This window comes from Anolis carolinensis, chromosome 6 (assembly GCF_035594765.1).
Source record: "Anolis carolinensis isolate JA03-04 chromosome 6, rAnoCar3.1.pri, whole genome shotgun sequence".
Taxonomy (NCBI): Eukaryota; Metazoa; Chordata; class Lepidosauria; order Squamata; family Dactyloidae; genus Anolis; species Anolis carolinensis.
In genome coordinates, this window is record NC_085846.1 from 13,032,665 (window position 1) to 13,054,152 (window position 21,488).

The following is a 21,488-nucleotide window of genomic DNA, read 5'->3' on the forward strand; positions in this document are numbered from 1 at the left end:
CCAAAAGGGACTTCTGGCATGGGCTGGTCCAAGAGGTCACGAAGAGTTGGAAGCAACTGAACAAATAAACAACAACAAAAAAGACTCAATATACTTTGTGATATTGCTGGGAATGCTGGAAGGCGTAGTTCAAGAAATATATGAAATTATCCTCATTCTGATCTGATTTAGTACAAGGGAACTCCCTATGTACCCTATGTATATTTACGGAGGTGATCACTATGGGCAACTGTCTGCACATACTGCATTGTGCTAATTTTGACTTTCTCCCAGGTGTCTGGGACGGACAAGGGAATTGGTGAGGATTTCTGAGCCAAACTGAGACGGTTGGCTGCTTGAAATTTTCCAGCTGGGCAAAAAGGGAGGGTTCAGCACAACAGGTGAATGGCGGGGCGGAGCAAAGGAAGCATAAAACCTCACCTGTCACAGCCTCTGGAGGGTGGAGGCAGGAATCAGGAAATAAACAGCGAAAACGCAGAAGGAACTGAGACCTGGGCAAGATTGTTGTCCCCCATCAGAGCTTTGTCTTGTTTGGATTGTCTCTTACCTGGATCTGCGGATGGTGCTGCTGACCTACAAGCTCCTTCTCTAGAAAGCATCCTTATTCTCCCATGGGGACATAGAAGACCTTCTTGGTTGCCATCTCTCTTTTTTTCCACTTTCTTGTACTTCATAGAAACCAATGTCCTGGGTTCGAATTTAGACCACCCTGGCTTCCAAATTTGGCCCAGGTTGGTCTGCTGGCTCCGTGCCCTACTTGGAACTCTATGACAACAACCGCAGCTTCTTCCATGTATCCTGAGGAGGAGGCCCTTCGCACCCCGTTCACCCCTCCGCCGGCTTTGGGGGATGAGTTTTATCCCTTTGGGGGTGAACCCCAACAGTCTTTCATGGGGGATGTGGCTTCTGTTGATGAAGACCCTGAAGCAGGGGATTTGGGGTTGCTGCTGCAGAGGAAAGAGCAAGATTTGCTCCTGGCGGCGGAGCTGGGAAAGATGCTCCTGGAACGCAATGAGGAGCTGGAGCGGCGCAATGAGGAGCTGACCAAGGAGTATATGGAAGCCAAAGAGGTGAGAAAAGGAAGGTGGCTGCCACCCTCGCGTTATGGTGGCATGTCAGTCACATGGGACAAAGTTACACCAGAGTGTGGTCAAGACGTCAAAGGTTATTGTTCAGAAAGATGAGCCAAGTTAGGAGAGGCTGCAGCAGTTTGATTTGCCTTACCATACAGGGAAGGGCTAAGTTTCACCCCAGATCTTGTGCCCTTCCAGACAGGCCCTATATCCCAGGATCTGATCTCAGGTTTTCTGCTTTAAACTGGATTATATGGCTTCGCACTGCCAGATAATCTGAAATAAACAATCAAATCCAGGGATATAGGGCCTGTCTGGAAGGGCCCCTTTTCTCCCATTGCTGTTTAAAGGCAAATAATGTGGATCTTTAAATTCAGCATCACTTCAAATGAGCTGAGGATGAAGCGGGATGAAGAGAGGAAGATAAACTAACTGGGACATCTCAAAAGCAGCCAAAAAGGTGGGACGATAAAAGGATTAATCAGGAGTGTCTCTAGCTGGCTCTACACTACCATATAATGCATTATATGCTCAGTGCAGAACCATATAATTCAGTTTGAACTGCACTGAATTGCTTTATAAGGTTCTACTAAACGAATCAGATAATGCGTTTCAGACTGAATGTTTTGGCATTGCTGAACCAGCCTCTGCCAAATTGGTATATTTTAATGGTAAGGGTTTTTTAAAATAATGTTAGAAGCTACTAGAGAACATACTGCAAATCACTTTTGGTGTGAGAGAATTGGCCGTCTACAGAGATGTTGCCCCGGGAGACGCCCTGCTGGGAGGCTTCTCTCAAGTCCCCACAAGCTAGAGCTGACAGACGGGAGCTCACCCCATCTCACAGATTCAAAGCAGCAACCTTCAGGTCAGCAACCCAACCTTTAGGTCAGCAGCCCAGCTGGCACAAGGGTTTAACCCATTGCGCCACCATGGCTCCATTGGGTATGAGTAAAAGGTCAGATTTGGACTCAGTGTTCCCTTCTTGGCTATGTAATATGTTAGGTAAGCTTGTCCTGTTGCATTGTCTCAGTGTGGCCTGCTGTACAGGGGTGTTGTTGAAATGGAAGGATCTCCCAAAGAAAGGAAAATGGACAAGCGTATCTCAAAGAACATGGAAGTCATGGCTTTTTTCACGTGCTAAGTCAGAATTTAGTCATAACCTCCATTGAATTTCCCAGATCTGAGCTTCCCAAACCAGTAATTTAGTCATCTTTCCATGTGATATGTTTTATGAGCATGATTCTGTGTAAGAAATCCCCCAGTCCCCCATGTATATGTTTGAGACTGGCACATATTTTGCTTGGATATAGAAACTGTGTACAATGTGACGGAAAAGCCGGTCTAAGGAAGAGATGGTGGGCTTCCTTGCTCAGAGATTGATCAGGTGCCAGCATATTTTGGCAGAAAAAAACCTGAAGACCTTCTAAAACTATGTCTCCCAGGATTTAATAGCATTGAGCCATGTGGTGTCAAACTGCATTAATTCTACAGTGTAGATATATCTTGTGTTTCCGCCTGCTTTCTCACCTCCATTTCCTCTCTCAAATACCCTCCACCCCAAGGGTGAGATTGGCGGTGTCAGTTTCCTCTGGGCATGATACCTGTGGCAACTAGTTGAACCAGTTTGGTGTTAAAGAGGGCACTGCTGCCGAGTCAAGGGTGAGCTGAATATAATTACTGAAGGGAGAAGGTGACCAAATGGAACAGGGGAGTCGTAGAAAGAAAGCGCCCAGCATGACTCACTTTGGAAGAAACCTCACCCACTGGCTGTGCCCTTTGCAGAGCCAAATATTTCTCTGTATTATATAAGGCGGGTGGTAAGTCAACATGTGTCTCCTCTTTGGAGATCAAACTGGGCAAGGGGGCATTTTGCAGTTATGATGTCACCAAAAAAGTGAAGCTCATAGTCTTGCTCAACCGGTATTAAATGTGCGTCTCTGTTGTTAAAGTTGCCGTCCTGGCTGGCAGCATTCAAGGTGTGCCGGAATGGAATGGAAACCAACTGAAAGACTTTCCCTTTGTAGGTGCATTTGTCTTGACTGTTGCTGGGAGTGCTGCTGGCAGATAAAATTACCACACCTTCAGTAAGAAATTCTTAATAAATAGCGTTCCAAATGCTCAAGGAAAAGAATATGCACAATGCTTAATTTGAATCTAATGCTGCCTGGCAGGAATGTAGGAATTGCTTTGCCTCGTTTAGCCATCCCAGTCATTGTGTTTATAACAGTTTTCCTCCAGCATCTGCTTTTCATAGATATACAGTCAGCCCTTCACATTTGTAGGTTTGACTTTTACAGATTTGAATACAATGTTATTTCCAGGAATCTATAGTTCTGCCAGTGCAACTATATAGTCAACGTCCAGAAGTTGACCATATGCTCATGCTAAAGGACTCAGAGATTTCTAGATAATACCTCTCTAGGTCCTCCCATATGAGTATATGGTGAGCTTTGAGCAGAAGTTGATGATACAGGATTTAGAAATTCCTAGAAAGATGTTCTCTCAGATTAAAATCATAATAATATTAATGATTTTTCACTTTCATGGGGGTCCTATGTCCTGAAGCCCAGTGAATGTGGAAAGCTGTCTGCAAAGCCTCTGAAAATGGAAGTTACATAGCCCCCAGTGGGTCAGCCGGTTAAACCGCTGAGCTGCTGAACTTGCTGACCGAAAAGTCAGCAGTTCGAATCCGGAGAGCAGGGTGAGCTCCTGCTGCTAGCCCCAGCTTCTACTTCTGTCTCATCAAACTATACTGGGTGACACCAAACCTAGTGACGACAGGTTAGAAATATGGGTGACAGTAAATGAATTTCTAGCAGAATGAAGACTGGATTGTATATTTTGTGATTCATAATGTATTTTAATAGTTTTAACTGTTTTATGTGCTGTTTTATATTGGTTTGTATAGGCATCTAATTGTTGCCACTGTTGTAAGCTGCCCTGAGTCCCTTCAGGTGAGAAGGGCGGGATATAAATGTGAGAAATAAATAAATAAATAAATAATTGCTCATAGCACACCATTTTGATCCTTGCTTTATACTAGTTGCCTTTGATTATCATCTAGTTCTTCTTATCTTCACTATGGTATCTCTCAGCGTCTAGAACAAGAGAAGCACGAACTCCGCCGGCACCTTGAATCCGGTCAGGCTGAATTTGAAACTCATGTCGCAGAGTTGGAGGCAGACTTGGCGGCTGCTCGAAACCGATTGGGTCAGCAGCGTTTGGAGCAGCAGGACACCAGCCGGGAAAGCTCTCAGGCCGTCCTGGACCTTTCGGAGCAGAACCAGCGCCTGGTGGAGCAGCTCAGTCAGGTGGGCGCTAGTGCGGCTTGCTTGAGTCTGGGCAGCAAAGGGTTGAGAGCATGTCCAGGCGGACCTAACCCGTGTCTTTCAACTGTGGCAGGATGGGCATCAATTCAACAGATGAAGCTCTTTGTTCTATTGCTGTTTCATGCTGACGTGTACTGCACCTGTTGAACTGAGCTGAATTGTTATTGCCACCCTATAAAGGTCAAAGAGTCCTTCTTGGCTTAAAAGGAGAGATGTTCACATTTATGGTGGCAATTCCTTTGGTGCTGGGTTTGATTGTTAGTGGGAGAGGAGGCAGCAATTATATCACAAAAAGATATGAAAAGTTACCTCTGAGCTTTGATTACCAGTTCAGTGTGAATATACTGGCACAAGGATTCTGGGAGTTGCCACCCCTCCAAAATACGTTTCTCAAGCTCTGCCAAAGAGCTGGATATGTTTCAGTATGGTTTGGAATTTGCACCATCTTGTGAATGAAGTGAGACCTGGGCCCCATCTACACTGGCCATTGAATGCAGATTCAAACTGGTATTACAGTAGAGTCTCACTTATCCAAGCTAAACGGGCCGGCAGAAGCTTGAATAAGCGAATATCTTGGATAATAAGGAGGGATTAAGGAAAAGCCTATTAAACATCAAATCAGGTTATGATTTTACATATTAAGCACCAAAACATCATGTTATACAACAAATTTGACAGAAAAAGTAGTTCAATACATAGTGATGTTATGGCAATTACTGTATTTACGAATTTAGCACCAAAATATCACGATATATTGAAAACATTGACTACAAAAATGGCTTGGATTATCCAGAAGCTTGGATAAGCGAGGCTTGGATAAGTGAGACTCTACTGTAAATGAAAACAGTTTTGCTGTGCAGATGATAGCACAGGAAGTCCTGAAATCATGTTGAGGCTGGGATGGAGATTTTGTTTTTCCATGTCAGGAGCAACTTGAGAAACTGCAAGTCACTTCCGGTGTGAGAGAATTGGTCGTCTGCAAGGACGTTGCTCAGGGGACACCCGGATGTTTTGATGTTTTTACCATCCTTGTGGGTGGTTTCTCTCATGTCCCTGCATGGAGCTGGAGCTGACAAAGGGAACTCATCCATGCTCTCCCCGGGTTGGATTCGAACCAGCAACCTTCAGGTCAGCAACTCAGCCTTCAAGTCATCAGTCCTGTTGGCACAAAGATTTAACCCACTGCTCTATCGGGGGCTCTGGGATGGAAATTATGTGAGCCACAGAGCACTGGTGCACATAGGGGTTTTCTTTTGCACACTTTTTGGGAAATTCATTGTAGTTTGAAGCCAGTTTAGGAGTGCATTTAATGGTCATTGAAGATTGGACCCTGGCTACCATTTGATTCCTTAATCAACCTTCAGAAAGAGTGCCTGCCACTGTTTGTTTTTCTAAGTGGGATATTTGTGTGTATCAGTCTTAGGGAGAATATGCATTTGTTCCTTTCTTCTTGCTACCTGTCTCTTAAAAGAAACTGTGAACATTTTGAAACCTGAAACCAGCACAGAAGATGAAGTTGAGCAATGAATTCCCCTCCCTTTGTCTAATATTTTCCTGGAAGAGAATTTGTATGAATGCATATCTGTACATACACATAATACACACCACCCTGATTATTATCATGCTTATGGCACAGCTTCAGCTTGGTGGCAGCAGCGCATGTGTTCCCATGCAAGGCACCCCAGATTCAACCATTGGCATCTCGAAATATCAAGCTGGGAACTGCAAATAACTGGCCCAGTGGAGTGGGAATTGATGGTCCTTCTAGTATTTGTGGACCATTGTTGTGTTCTTTCAAGTCATTCTTGACTTATGATGAACCTATCCTAAGGCTTTTTGGGCAAAATTTGTTCAGAGGGCATTTGACTTCCCCTGGCCTCCAGAGTCATAGACTGGATTTACACCACCATATAATCCAGATTATCTGCTTTGAACTGGATTGTGTGAGTCTACACTGCCATATAATTCAGTTCAAAGCAGATAATCTGGATTTTATATAGAAATGTGAATGGGGCCATACTACAATATTCCAACCATTACATCACACTGACTCTCTTGGTGGACTATAGCTTCCATTATCCCTTGCCATTATCTATGCTGGATGGAAGTGATGAATTTAGCCATAGTTTATGCATCCATCCTAAGCCTAGGCTACACAGACCTATGATCTGACTGAGTCTTTGTACAGCTGATTCTTATTGCCATGCAAATGCCAGTTTACCGCAACTTCCACAGAAGTAAGTGCAGACAGTAGGTGAGCTGAGCAAGGCTGGAAGTTCCATCAGAGAACAAGGAAGGCATTTAAGCCAAACAAACCATGGAGTGAGGTCACACCGCATTGTTGTCACAGCATCAGCACCGACCAGACTGGCAGGTTTCCAGGAATGTCCGAAACAAACCAGGAGGAGGAGGAGGAGGAGGAGGAGGAGGAGGAGAAAATCTTGAGTTCATATAAGATAAGCCTTTATGAAGCACTCTAGACCCTGCTAAAAGTGCAAAGTTCCTAAAGAGATAGCCTTTCATCTGATTGTCTCAGACTATAATCTCCACCATCCTTGCACCCTGGCCATGTCAAAGCTGAGCATTATAATAATGTAATATAGCTATTGACTCCCCAAATTGATCAGTTCTCTAACTAGATTGATCAGATATTGTTGGCATGGAGTGAGTTGTCCTCTTTCAGCCTGATCTACTTACAAGGATCTTTGTGACGATAGTGATGAAAAAGGGAACCGTCACTCCCGCTTTGAGCTTTGGAGGAAAAAGTTGGATATACATTTTAATTACATAAATCTGTCTGCCACTCTTGCCAGCTTGCCCAGCACGAACAGCGGATACAGGAAGAGCTGACGCTATTGCGTGGGGAGCATCGGACTTTGGCTCTTAGCAGCACCGAACATGCTGCCCGGACGCAAAGCCTGAGAGCAGAGGTGAGAAAAGTGATATTTGTTCTGTTACTCTGTCCTTACACCTGGAGGTGCCCAAAAGGTGAAGAAGATGGCATGTTGCTCTAATCCTTCTAGGAGGCATTGTCTCTTAATATGCCTCTGGAATAATAATAATAATAATAATAATAATAATAATAATAATAATAATAATAATATTACATCACACAGTCCTAGACACTTGGGATGTGTTTGACTTGTGATTTTGTGATACGAAATCCAGCATATTTATTTTGTTTGCTGTGTCATAATAAAATAATATAACAACAACAACAACAACAACACAACAAATTTCTTGGTGTTTTGGTTTTTAGTACTGGTCCTGAAATTAATTTCATTAGGTGGACTGCATCAGCTCTAGCTTCTTAGATATGGTTATTATGGTTTTCTGTGGACGAGCAGATATTAATTGGTAGAGAGCATATTTTCTGTATCTCAAGAATTTAAACTGACAAAGGAGAACTAGTATCATTTTTGTAATCAGCAGGTCAAATATACACAGAAACAGGCCTAACATTTGAGGTCTAACATTGGTCAGTGTAATAATAGTAGTAATGATAATGATGCAGGGGCTTAACTCAGAGCCATCATGTCAATATCCTGCATGTCCAGGACTGACATGGCATCATGCTGAAGAACACAAGGTGCATCTGCTATGGCTCAATTCTATGGAATCATGGCAATTGTAGGTTTACAAGATCTTTAGCCTTCTCTGCCAAAGAGTGCTGGTGCCTAAGCAAACTACAACTCTCATGATTCTATACCAGGGCACCAGGGCAGTTAAAGTGATTTCAAACCAAATCAAATCTACCGTGTAGACGCACCCCTAGAGATTCTTAGAGCGAACACTTCTCTAGGAATCTCTAGGTCTTCCAGTGTGGTTTTATAGTAACTTCAGGGAAGGTTCCTTGACAATGTTCAGTCAATTTAAAAATAAATAAATAAATAAATTTAAATTCACATTATTTATTTTCACTGGGGAAGGTGAGGCGGTTGTACCCCTGGCCCCAGTGAATGTAGAGGGCTGACTATATAAAACATAATGAATTCAGAACCCTACTTCAGTGGAAACTATGACCTGTAACTTCCTGACATCCTCATCCTATTCCAAATAAGATGAGTGAGTTGGATGCCTGAGATGTCATATCGGATGTGCCACTGAGGCATAACAAGCAGCCAATGACAAAGAAGGGGTGTTTTCTTTTTAGCTTTTCTGCTTCAGGCTGGAAAGTCCTGTGCTGACCCCATAATAGGACATGGTCCTTCTATGTGGAGTTGCAACCAGTTGACAGTTGAGCAGGAGTAAGTGTACAAGGTCTTATCTTGGTCGCAAGTTGAACACTGGTTTTACTCCCCAGAATCTCATGTTACAAGATCGGAAGCAAGATCTGGAGAAACAGACCCAGCATCTCCGGGAAGAGAACGATTCGATCCAGGCTTTGGTGGACACACTCCATGACAACCTCCTCCTTCTCCGCAAAGAGAGCCACGAGAAGGAACTGCGGGTATGTATTAACATAACTACTAAGTATTCATGTTATGGGAGTTTTAAAATGGAGGAGGTGTTTGGGAGTGAGTAAATGTTGAAAAACGAGGAACGCATGAGTCGGTTCAATGAAGAATGAGGAAGAAGGCATCATAAAGCTGCTTCTCATGAAGGAACCATTTCCCACATTATTTCCATTTGCAATAATAAACTCATTTCTCATCCAAAGCTGCAGCAGGTAGAAGTGGAGGCGGAGGAGCTTCGGGTCTCCAATCGTCGGTTGCAGCATCAAGTCAAGGAGATGAAAGAAGAGATCCGTCTCCACGATTTGGACACTTCGGTCACCTCCATCCAGTCTGAGATTAATAATAGTTTGGAGGATGCCCCCGGAGCACCAGGGCAAGCTCTTAAGGTATGTGTCTTAGAGATATAGTTCTTAATGTCAGAAGTGTTGGAGGTTGTAGATATAAATAAATAGAAGCTTTAATACAGTTTCTGAACCAAAATATACCCTGCAGTGTAATAAAATGTCACTCAGGTTTGTGTAGCAAGTAACAGTAACTTTACTTCAGTTCAAAAGATCAAATAGAGTAATAATATATGCAGCAATTTCTCTGAATTCCTACAGAGAACAGAGGGAATAAACAGTCCTTTAAACAGTCTTCAAATATGCCTCATTTGCCTCAGAAATAATCAGGCTTATTTATTTTATTTTTATTTACAGTATTTATATTCCGCCCTTCTCACCCCGAAGGGGACTCAGGGCGGATTACAATGAACACATATATGGCAAACATTCAATGCTAACAGACAAACAACATATATAGACAGACACAGAGGCATTTAACATTTTTTTTCCAGCTTCACGATTCCGGCCACAGGGGGAGCTGTTGCTTCACTGTCCACTAGTGGCTGTACTTCCTCATTCCTTTCCTCGTATTTTGCTGGCAGTTTTATGATGTTGTAAATTAGTTAAATTAGCCTCCCCGCATGAAGCGTACCTAAATTTCCCTACTTGACAGATGCAACTGTCTTTCGGGGCTGCATAGGTCAACAGCAAGCCGGGCTATTTAATGGTCAGGGGCTTAACTCGACCCGGGCTTCGAACTCATGACCTCTCGGTCAGTAGTGATTTATTGCAGCTGGTTACTAGCCAGCTGCGCCACAGCCCGGCTTCAGGGAGTTGGCAGCCATTTTGTGCCTGGCTGTTTCCAGTCAGCGCTTTCTTCACTCTCTCAGGTGAAAATGGCAGTTAATTTATTTTATTTATTTTATTTATTTCCAACATTTATATCCCGCCCTTCTCACCCGAAGGGACTTAGGGCGGCGAACAAAATTGGCAACAATTCGATGCCTACACATAATTAAAAAAGCAATGAAAATCCAATAAAACAATAAAAACAATAAAAGATATAAAACATATGATTAAAATCCAAAATCCTCGTGCTGTAGCTGTAAATCAGTCTGGGTCGTCTTTATCATTTAATCTTTGAAAGCCTGGGCACATAGCCATGTTTTCAGGGCTTTTCTAAAACTCAAAAGGGTTGGGGCTTGCCGTATTTCTCTGGGGAGGGTGTTCCACAGCCGGGGTTAAAACTGTTTCTGTCCGCAGCAAGCCAGAGACAGTAGCCAATCAGAATTCTGGCTCCTGACACGCTCAGCCAATCAGCTGCTGACACGTTCCTTTCCAGTCAACCCATTACGTCATGGTGCCTTTTACAAATCCTCACAAGAAGAATCTTACAAACTGTGTATCAATCTGACAAACACTGGTTGTTATTTTGTTGATTGATTACTGATCTTTCCCACAAATTGGACACATCTTTGACACCTGGGAAACACTAGGTATATATACTAGTTACTTCTTTAATAGCCAAAAGGACACTTATTGGTCCTGGGGATTTCGGATAAGGGATACTCAATCTGTATCATGTAAGGGATCCCCATGAAAATATGTCCCTTATGCTTTGCTTTAGCTGCTGACCAATGGCACCGGGAAGCCTGGTCCTCCCTCCACAGCTCCTGCGTCACGGTGGAAATCGGAGGAAGAAGAAGCCGAATACATGAAAAGGGTCTCAGCCTTGACTCAACAGGAGCAAGATATATTGAGGCAGAAAGAAACGGAGATCATGAGACTCCAGGATCAGGTAGGGTGCGTTCTTCTTCTAGGTAAAGCAAGAGAGATAATACGGAGTTATAATACGGAAATATGTGCTTTCTGATGGTCTTTGGAGACCCCTCTGAAGCCCCCTCACAACCCCCAATAGGTCCCAACACTTTATTGTCTTACTAAATAAGTAATGTGATTTTTGCTATGATGTATGTTATTTTTCATATTGTATGTTCCGTATGATATTCTTTTTTACTGCTGTATGTTATATATATATTTTAATGTGATGGTTTTGTATGTTTTGAGTAAACATGGACACAACCATAAAATGCATATGCATGGTTTTTTTTTTAAAACAAATTTTCTTCTTCTCATTTCATTGTCTAGATTACTTTGCAGCATGTGGAACTCTTCAATTTAAAGTCTGAAATCGAGAACCAGAGGCGTCTGTACCAAGAGAGCAACCGGGACGAGGCTTTGAAATTAGCCATAGCAGAACGGGACGAGGCTATAATAAAGTGAGATATCCCTGTATACCTTTTAAATCTATTATTTGTGCACTTGAGTGCACAAGCATGATATAAATGCCAACAGGCATCTATCATTGGTACTTGAGTTAGTAGGGGAAAAGAACAGAGGACCAAGGATAACACCCACAACTATGAAAAGAGTCCAATATTTTATTTATTTATTTATTTATTTATTTACAGCATTTATATTCCGCCCTTCTCACCCCTAAGGGGACTCAGGGCTGATCACATTGCACACATAAAGGCAAACATTCAATGCCATAACATAGAACAGAGACAGACAGACGCAGGCACGGGCTGGCCTCGAACTCATGACATCTTGGTCAGAGTGATTTGTTGCAGCTGGCTTGCTATCCAGCCTGCGCCACAGTCCGGCCAACTTTTGCACTATTCTCAAAACAGTAGATGCACATTTGCATCTACACTGTGGAATTAATGCAGATTGGCACCACTTTAACTGCCATGGCTCAATACTATGGAATGCTTGCAGTTATAGTTTGATGAGGCACCAGCAGCCTTTGGCAGAGAAGGCTAAAGACCTTATACAACTACAACTCCAAGCATTCTATAGCATTGAGCCATGACAGTTAAAGTGTTGTCAAACTGCATTAACTGAGCAATGTAGATGCATCCTCAGCATGTACTTATGTAGGAAATGTTCATGGCTAAACCATGAAACAGGGACATCTACTGGTCGTAATGAGAACTGCATGTAGTTCTTTCTCAATACAGTAGAGTCTCACTTATCCAACACTCGCTTATCCAACGTTCTGGATTATCCAACGCATTTTTGTAGTCAATGTGTTCAATATATCGTGATATTTTGGTGCTAAATTCATAAATACAGTAATTACTACATAGCATTACTGCGTATTGAACTACTTTTCTGTCAAATTTGTTGTCTAACATGATGTTTTGGTGCTTCATTTGTAAAATCATAACCTAATTTTATAGACTTTTCCTTAATGCCTCCTTATTATCCAACATATTCGCTTATCCAACATTCTGCCAGCCCATTTATGTTGGATAAGTGAGACTCGACTGTATCTCTACATTGCCTGTCAAAAGCTTTCGTGGCTGGAATCACCGAGTTGCTATGAGTTTTCCGGGCTGTATGGCCAGGTTCCAGAAGCATTTTCTCCTGAAGTTTCACCCACATCTATGGCAGGCATCCTCAGAGGTTGTGAGGTCTGTTGGAAACTGGGCAGGAAGCAGCCAGGCTTTAAAGCTGCAAGGCTATTCAATGCTAATCAAGATGATCAATTGCAACATTTACATTTGCCTAAATGGACAAGAGTTATTTCTTTCTCCCACCCTGAAAATTCCATAGATATATAAATCCCACTTGCCTAGTTTCCAACAGACCTCATAACCTCTGAAGATGCCTGCCATAGATGTGGGTGAAACGTCAGGAGAGAATGCTTCTGGAACATGGCCATACAGACCGGAAAACTCACAGCAACCTATCTACATTGCCATTTGGAACTAGGCCATATGATCAATGTAGACCCATATAATGCAGTTGAATCCAATATAATAAAGTTAATTTGTATTATATGGGTCCACGACTGTACAAATAAACTTTGTAAATATGCTTTGTAACTTGAGACTTTTAATATAACTCTGTTCTACAGCTGAACAAGTGGGACTATATCCATTAAAGCTCCTATTAGTCTTAAAGATGCTGTCACATTCCCATTCTGTAAATGCAATGTAGGAATGGACAGATGGAAGATCTAAGTCTGCTGTTGGATCTATAAATAGTTTGCAAAACTAAATGAATATTTGTGACACCTTCTAGAGTCTAACATGTATTTTAGCATATGCTGGGACAGACATTGACAGCTTTCTCTTTTAAATTGCTACAACAAATCATAAATAGTAAGTCTGCCAACAAATTCTTCTCCCCAAACAAGCAAGGGACAGTGCCAATTACTTCTGAGTCATCCAAAGCTTCTAAAATGACCCAGTTTCTCTCTCCTATCTTGTCCTCAGCTTGGAAACTGAGGCTGGATCTTCATAGAATCATAGAATAGTAGAGTTGGAAGAGACCACATGGGCCATCTAGTCCATCTAGTGCCATGAAATGCAATTTGAAATAGCATTATATTGTCAGCGTAGACCCATATAATGCAGTTTAACTGCACAGAGTTGCATTACGTGAATCTACAATGACCAGCTTCAAACTGCATTATATGGCAGTGTAGATGGGGCCAGTAGCATATCCTGTTGCCTTAGGCCGGAGCTCCATTGCCATTTAACTGCATTGAACTGGATTATATGACTGTGCACTGCTGTATAATCCAGTTCAATGCAGTATTTATTTAACGTGTCAGGTGCAAATTGAGAATACAGTTATAATAGATAGAAAAACCACAAACAAAGTTTAAAAACTTGGCATTATACTAAGTTTCATTTGACCAGAAGCTGGCCACTTGGAGTTCCTCTGGTGTTGTTATAAGGTCTTCCATTGTGCATGTGGCAGGGCTCAGGTTGCATTGTAGTAAGTGGTCTGTGGTTTGCTCTTCTCCACACTTACATGTCGTGGCCTCCACTTTGTAGCCCCATTTCTAAGCATGTTCAATGCTGTTAAACTTCATTATATGGCAGTGTACACTTCAGTCTTGCTACAATGGGCTTGACTTTATACACACACACACACACACACACACACACATGTTCATTACTTACATTTCTTTATATTGTCTCTTCTTGCTCAGGAAAGGCGAGATGGAGCTGGAAATGGCCAAAGTCTCTCTGGAACGGGATTCCTTGAGCCAGCAGTTGCTGCGGGTCATACGGCAGAAGATGGCACTTTCCCAGGAGCTGGAAGCTTGGCAAGTGAGTAAGAAAACTTCAGAAAATATTTCCGGAGATTTTATCCAGAACAGTTACACTAGCCAGCTGTCTTTCTGGTTTTGAATTCTGAAAGTTGGGGTGGACCAAGCGATGTTCCGGGAAACCTTTAAACAGTAACATATTCCAATTTTCTGAAATCCCCAATGGCCAGGAAAATGAGGCTTTGGCTCATGATCTTGCTTAATAAATTCCAGCTTCAGGCAGTGACACAGCTGGGATGAGCGTGAGAATTGTTGATCCCATCTCTGCATTCACCATTCGTTCCAAGGCCACTTTGGAGACTAATTCTGTTTCTCGGCAAGGATCTAAAATAAAAAGGGGAACCGTGGGTACGTTTACAGTATAGAATTAATGCAGTTTGACACCACTTGAACTTCCATGGCTCAATGCTATGGAATCCTGGGATTTATAGTTTGATGAAGCACCCATGAGTCTTCAGCATTGAACCATTGTAGTTCAAGTTGTTGCAAACTGTATTAACTCTATAGTATAGATCAGGCATGGTTCAACTTGGGCCCTCCAGGTGTTTTGGACTCCAACTCCCACCATTCCTAATAGCCTCAGGCCCATTCCTTTTTTCACCTGGAGTCATCTGAGCAGATCATATGTGAAATTGAAGAGGGCACTTTGTTTGGTACTATGGAGGTGGCGAACAGGAATGTGGGGCAAATATATCAGCACTGATATTTCTGTTGTCTTAATCAATAAAGGGAGCTATCTATTTTTACCCCTAGAATAAGGAAAGAAGCATAGACCTTAATCTGATATAGCTTTATTGATGCTATTGCCATATGATCAGCAAGGAACTCAAGTCAGAGTGCAGGCAATTTTTGTTATTTATTCTGGAATTTTGTGCGTTAAAAGAAATAGCACATTTGCAGCCTGGGCCCACACAAACATGGTTGTTGTTATTCCTCAGATCACAAAACGGGGTTCAGGATCTACACTGCCGTATAATAAAATTTCTAAATCCAGCTTGTCTGCTTTGAAGTGGATTATATTATTATTATTATTATTATTATTATTATTATTATTATTATTATTATTATTATATTTTATGACACAGCAAACAAGATAGATATGCTGGATTTCGTATCACAAAATCACAAGTCGAACACTTCCCATGTGTCTAGGACTGTGTGATTTATTATTATTATTATTATTATTATTATTATTATTATTATTATTATATGTATATTCTGCTCTATCTCCCTGAGGGGACTCAGGGCTGATTACAGAACACACATATGGCAAGTATTCAATGCTAATATACAATTAACAAGGACAGACAGTACACAGACAGAGGTAAAGGCATTTCCCATCTTATTTCTGGCATCTTGGAGGCTGTGCTCAACTCCAGCTATGGAGTCGCTCCATTTTCCATGCCGAGGAGTTTTGTCATCCTTAGACATTCTCCCAATCGATATCCTTAATGGCGGCTTTTTTATTACCACCCCGCTAAAAGCAGTGCCTATTTATCTACTCACATTCTGCTTTCGATCTGCTAAGTGGGCAGGGAGCTTGGGCTAACGGCGTGTGCTCACCCCAACCTGGGCTTGAGCTGCCGATCTTTCAATTAGCAGGATTTTGTGCACAGCGGTTTAGCCTGCTGTGCTAAACTTGGTTGGATTATATAGCAGTGTAGTCTCATATAATCCAGTTCAAAGCAGATAATCTGAATTATACGATTTGATAAGATGGATTATATAGCAGTGTAAATCCAGCCTTTATCTATGCTGCTATATAGTACAGTTCAAAGCAGATAATCTGGACTCAGAAACTGGATTGTATGGCAATGTACATGGGGCAACATGACTGGTGAAACTTTTAGCACCCCCCCCCCCCCCAAACCTTCATTTAGGTTCTGAATACAATGAAGCGGAAAAGTGTCCTAGAAGAATTGGATTCCAGTAAATGAGTATGTTACTTATTTTCCCTTTCTTCCGGCACACAGGATGATATTCAGTACATCATTCACCAGCAATTGCTCCAGAAGCATCAGGAAGAGAAGGCTCACCCTGTCTCCAAGCCGCCAAAGACGCCTTCCAAAGAACAAGGCAAGAACCCTCCTTTATTTCGCCGTAGCACCAGCACTTCCAGTGGCAACAGCTTCTTCTCCCTTTTCCGGAAAAGCTGAGGATCCTAGGGGTGTGGGCAGATTTCCATGAAACAGGAAAGGTGGTGGAGGGAACACACGAAATGCCAGTACTGTACAAAGTCAGAGTAAGGGCAACTCAATAGTGGGGGATGTCGTTGCTCACGGTGAAACTTGATGGGGCTGAAATGGGTCAAATGTGTGTGGCGCGCCAATATGTTGGAGTGGGAAGAAGAACCATGCTGTAGATCCAGCTCAATATCATATATCAAGCTTAGTCCAATGTTATATATCATTAAATCCGATCAGGGCTTCAACCCAGCCTGTAAATGAACTATCCAGAGTGCTGAACCTAGTTCTCTTTGAGCTAAAACCCATATCGGAATATATATCGGAATTATTTCGGATTGTTCTCGCTTTTTGATACGCATTCCGAGACATTGTCTCACAGCACAAGCAGCAATGTAATTCGAATCATTGTTTGCCCATTCTCTAATTGTCTCTTAATGTTTCATTAATTCCCCCCCCCAATTTTTTTAAAAAAAATATTTTAAAAAATATTTTTTAAAAATAATTTGTTTCTGCAACCTACCTTGAATGGGAGCTTAGCGCAGCCTAACATGGCTACCGCTCCCCGGCCAATCAGAAGCTTCCATGATGGACACAAAGGTGGGGGCTAACGTCCTCTGCGTCCACATGGAAGATTGCCATACAAGCCCAGTGTGTAGCGATTGCGCATGCGTGTCCACCATTTTAGAAACATTTAGAATCATTACGAATTTTCGGAAATATCTGAAATTTTTGGGTGAAAAAATCAGAAATACTTTCTATATCGAAGTGCCAGCATCCCCTACTTTAGAAACAAGAATTGAAACATTTTTTTTCATCGATCGGACATGCCTACAAAGCAGTGTCCACATTCCTTGTAATGCGGAAGCCACCACAGTAGATAACCACTCACTTGGTATGTTTAGTTGGAAATCTACACTTCATATATGACTTTCCTTTACTTATGCTCAATGTGGGAAGGACTAGAATGGATAGAACTTAAAATTAATTTATTTAGACTATAGCTTATGGAATCCTTCAGAATTCGGGGGGTTGGAGGTTTAAAAAAAAGGAGAACGTTCCTGATACTAGGCTGTCAGAAGCTAAAGAGGGGATAAAGCTACAAAGTGAGCCTTTAAGGAGCAACTGTTCTACATATAAACCAGGCATGGGCAAACTTCGGTCCTCCGGGTGTCTTGGTCTTCACCTGGAGGGCTGAAGTTTGCCCATGACTGATATAGACCCAAGGGCCAGAGCTTTTCCCAGTCAATAAGGCAGATGCTATGGATCAATCAATGAATTATATTTTTGGAAGCACCAAAAAGGTCATATCCACATGGTGGTAGATGGGCAGGGAGGTGTCCTCCATTGCCATTAATTATAATAATGGGTCAGCTACATTCATGTGAATACATGGAGCTACCTTTCCAGCTAGTCATATGAATTGCCCATGGGATGATTTTCTCCAGACCTATAGGGTAATACCGGATGTTCTAAGCTTCTCAACATTTTAATTAAAAAGTTTATTTTGGTCTTCTTCTTCTTTTAATACTTCTAGCCTCCCAAAACCAGTTGGCCAGGCTGTGTTCCAAGTTCTAAAGTTGTCCCGCCTTGCTGACCAGTCAGTGGTATGATTCATCTAAGTGGATTTTTTCTCTTAATTTTTCTATGGGCACATAAGCATCATCCAGTTTTTACCATGCTGAGTTTTTGGGCCGAATGAGTCTGAAACTTAGATACTGATTCCTTATGCCCTTGTAGATTAAATGCTCTGGGCTAAAGCACGACATTTCCCTCCTTAGTACATACCTTTTACACTGACTTCTCCGAAAAAGTGCTGTCAAAGTACCTGTCTGAACATTAATTGGAGGCTCGTATATACATTCTTGTGTGGCACTTTTCACTGTATTAGCACCTTAATTTCTCTTATAGCCACACATTCGCTGGGGTTAGGGGCACATGATCCCCATGAAAATGAAAAGCTACAAATAATTAAAATATAATTAATCTGAGAGAACATTTGTCAAGGAATTTCTAGGTCAGAGCTTTCCAAACATTTCATGTGGTGGCACATCTTTTTAGACATGCATCATTTTGTGACACAGTAATTCAGTTTTACTAGCAAACTGGAATAATAATAATAATAATAATAATAATAATAATAATAATAATAATTTATTTGTATTCTGCCCTATCTCCCTAAGGGTACTCAGGGCAGATTTTAGCATGTACAGATACAAAGGCAAACATTCAATGCAAAATACAGATACACAGATAAAAGTAAAGGCTTCCCCTTTCATCTCCAGCTCTGAGGGTGGTGCTCATCTCCATTTCTAAGCCGAAGAGGCTGTGTTATCAGTAGACACCCGCTGGGTTATGTGGTCATGCCATTTACCTTCCTGCCGAGGCGGTACCTATTGATTTACCCACATTTACATGTTTTTGAACTGCTAGGTTGGCAGAAGCTGGGGCTAACAGCGGGAGCTCACCCTGTCCCGCAGATTCGAACCGTCAACCTTCCGGTCAGCAATTTCAGCAGCTCGATGGTTTAACCCGTTGTGCCACCGCCCAACGGATTAAACTAACCCCTCATAAGAGATATGGACACGTACAAAAATTGTAATAAAGCAATGTATGGGGGCACAACATATCTCATGAATATCTTTCATTGATATTTTTTAAAACATAGGATTTATTGCTTATTTCACATAGACTCAGGTTTCTCCTAACGTTTGCGCAACACACCTACTACACATTGCAGCTGACATGTTAAAAGATACAGTTTGGAAAGCTCTGCTCTAGCATTACTATCGACAATATCATTTATGGTTCCCATTTTGAATTGGGTTCTTTGTTGACCACTGTGCTAGTTTCTAAAAATCAGCATCGGGATTGCGTGCCTTCAAGTCATTTTTAAAGTTCTGAACCTAAAGGAGTTTTCTCAGCAAGATTTATTCAGAGGGCTGTAAGCTTGACTCGCTTAAGATGGGTTGCAAACTCTGGTCTTTCCTTGTCCAATACTGAACCGACTATGCCAATCTGGTGCGCCAAAAAAAGCAGCATAACTTTATGCAAATGAGCCATGCTCATGAATATGTCACATGACCACCAGCAGGGGGTAGTGATGCTCCTTCTTCCTCCTCTTCCTCCTTCTTCCATATGTACACTTTCTGTGTAATCTCTTTTACATACATGCACACATAAAGCACTCTTTTGTAAATGTAAATTTTCAGTTGTTTAAGAATAGAAAACTTTAAAGATGATATCAAAACTGAGGGATAAATCCAAATAAGGGTTTATTTACCTATGAAGAAGAAGAATGTATGTTGTTGCGGAGTATTTTTGTTGTACATTTGTTAATACAAGCTTTATAATATTCTGTTTATTAAATAAAAGAGTATCGTTCTTACATGCCTCAGTCGTTAATGTCTGGAAGTAGGTTCTTTGGATATCACAGAACAACATATACTGGGAGAACAGATGCTTAGGAAGAGAGTTTGTAAAGGTCTGGGCACTCTTATGTGTGAACTAATGCTATGAGCAAATTGCATCATTTGCAAAACGGAGTTAGTAAAGGTTTGGACACCTCTTATTTGAACGAATGTGTAAGCAAATGCATAGTTTGCAAAACGTTGGCTTCAAGACCTGTGTGATGGAGCATTTGCCCAGGATGGTCCTGAAGTTTGAACTCTATGTCCTTTCATCACCCAAAATTCAAATTTCTCCTTGGATCAGATATGTTATCGTCATCTGAGGAAGTAGGAGGTTTTTTTTTTTTGCACTAAATAAGTAAACTGGAATTACACCTGGATCATCGCCTTTGACAATAGTCCATATCACATGATGTCGCACACTACCCGATGCTGGTTTACCTCCTTGCCATGTTTCTCCTGTCCTTTGCTATTAATGGTTAAAACCTGTGAATAGCTTCCAGTCCTGCAACATTCCCATCAGTGCTCAACACAGTATGTATCTATCCACTATCAACAATAATGCAATTGTAGTGGAATAGTGGGTTTGTGTGATAGTCCTTAGTCTAGGGCCCCTTCCACACAGCTGTATAAAATCCCACATTATCTGCTTTGAACTGGAATATATGGCAGTGTGGACTCTGATAACTCAGTTCAAAGCAGATATTGTGGATGATCTGCCTTGATATTCTGGGTTATATGGCTGTGTGGAAGGCCCCTAGGAAAGCTATTTATGCTACCAACTTCATTCTCTTGGATGTGTTTACAGCATAGAAATAATGCAGTTCGACATCACTTTAACTGCCATGGTTCGATACTATGAAATCACAAGAGTAGCAGTTTTCCAAGGCATTCCTCTGTTATAAAGTGCTGGATCCTCACCAACTACAGCTCCTAGCTGTTTTTTGTATTTTATTGATCATATGGCCAGTGGGCTAATCAATAAACAGATCTATCTGCAGCTCCTAGGATTCCATAGCACTGAGTCATGGTCGTTAAAGTGGTGTCAAATTGCATTAATTCTCTGGTGTACATGCACCCTCTGGTAGTTTCTAAGGGCCCTTCCACACAGTCATATAACCCTGACTATCAAGGCAGATAAGATAATCAAAATATCTACTTTCAACTGATTATCTGAATCCACATTGCTTTATAACCCAGTTCAATGTGGATTTTATACAGCTGTGTGGAAGGGGTCTGAAATGATACAAGATCTCTTTGCTTATTGATATTCCAGACTTATGTGGCTATGTCACTGGATTCTAACCCCTTTAACAGATAAAGTTCTACAATGAACTATGTAGCAAAATTTGAAAAAAATGTTTCTGGCTTGAAAGTATTATTTCCTGTTGGAAAGTACAGTGGAGTCTCACTTATCCAACATAAACGAGCTGGCAGAACATTGGATAAGTAAATATGTTGGATAATAAGGAGAGATTAAGGAGAAGCCTATTAAACATCAAATTAGGTTATGATTTTACAAATTAAGCACCAAAACATCATGTTATACAACAAATTTGACAGAAAAAGTCGTTCAATA

At 41.6% G+C, this 21,488-nt stretch overlaps 1 protein-coding gene across 1 annotated transcript; it reads left to right on the plus strand.

The window, feature by feature from the left end:
- The first annotated feature begins 331 nt into the window (after positions 1–331).
- Positions 332–19,887, plus strand: bicdl2 (BICD family like cargo adaptor 2). The gene is made up of 9 exons (XM_003227705.4): positions 332–1,070; positions 4,172–4,387; positions 7,219–7,335; positions 8,709–8,855; positions 9,066–9,248; positions 10,813–10,983; positions 11,334–11,464; positions 14,197–14,317; positions 16,290–19,887. The coding sequence occupies exons 1-9, from the start codon at positions 768–770 to the stop codon at positions 16,470–16,472; spliced, it is 1,572 nt and encodes a 523-aa protein (XP_003227753.3). The 5' UTR covers positions 332–767; the 3' UTR covers positions 16,473–19,887.
- Positions 19,888–21,488: the final 1,601 nt, after the last annotated feature.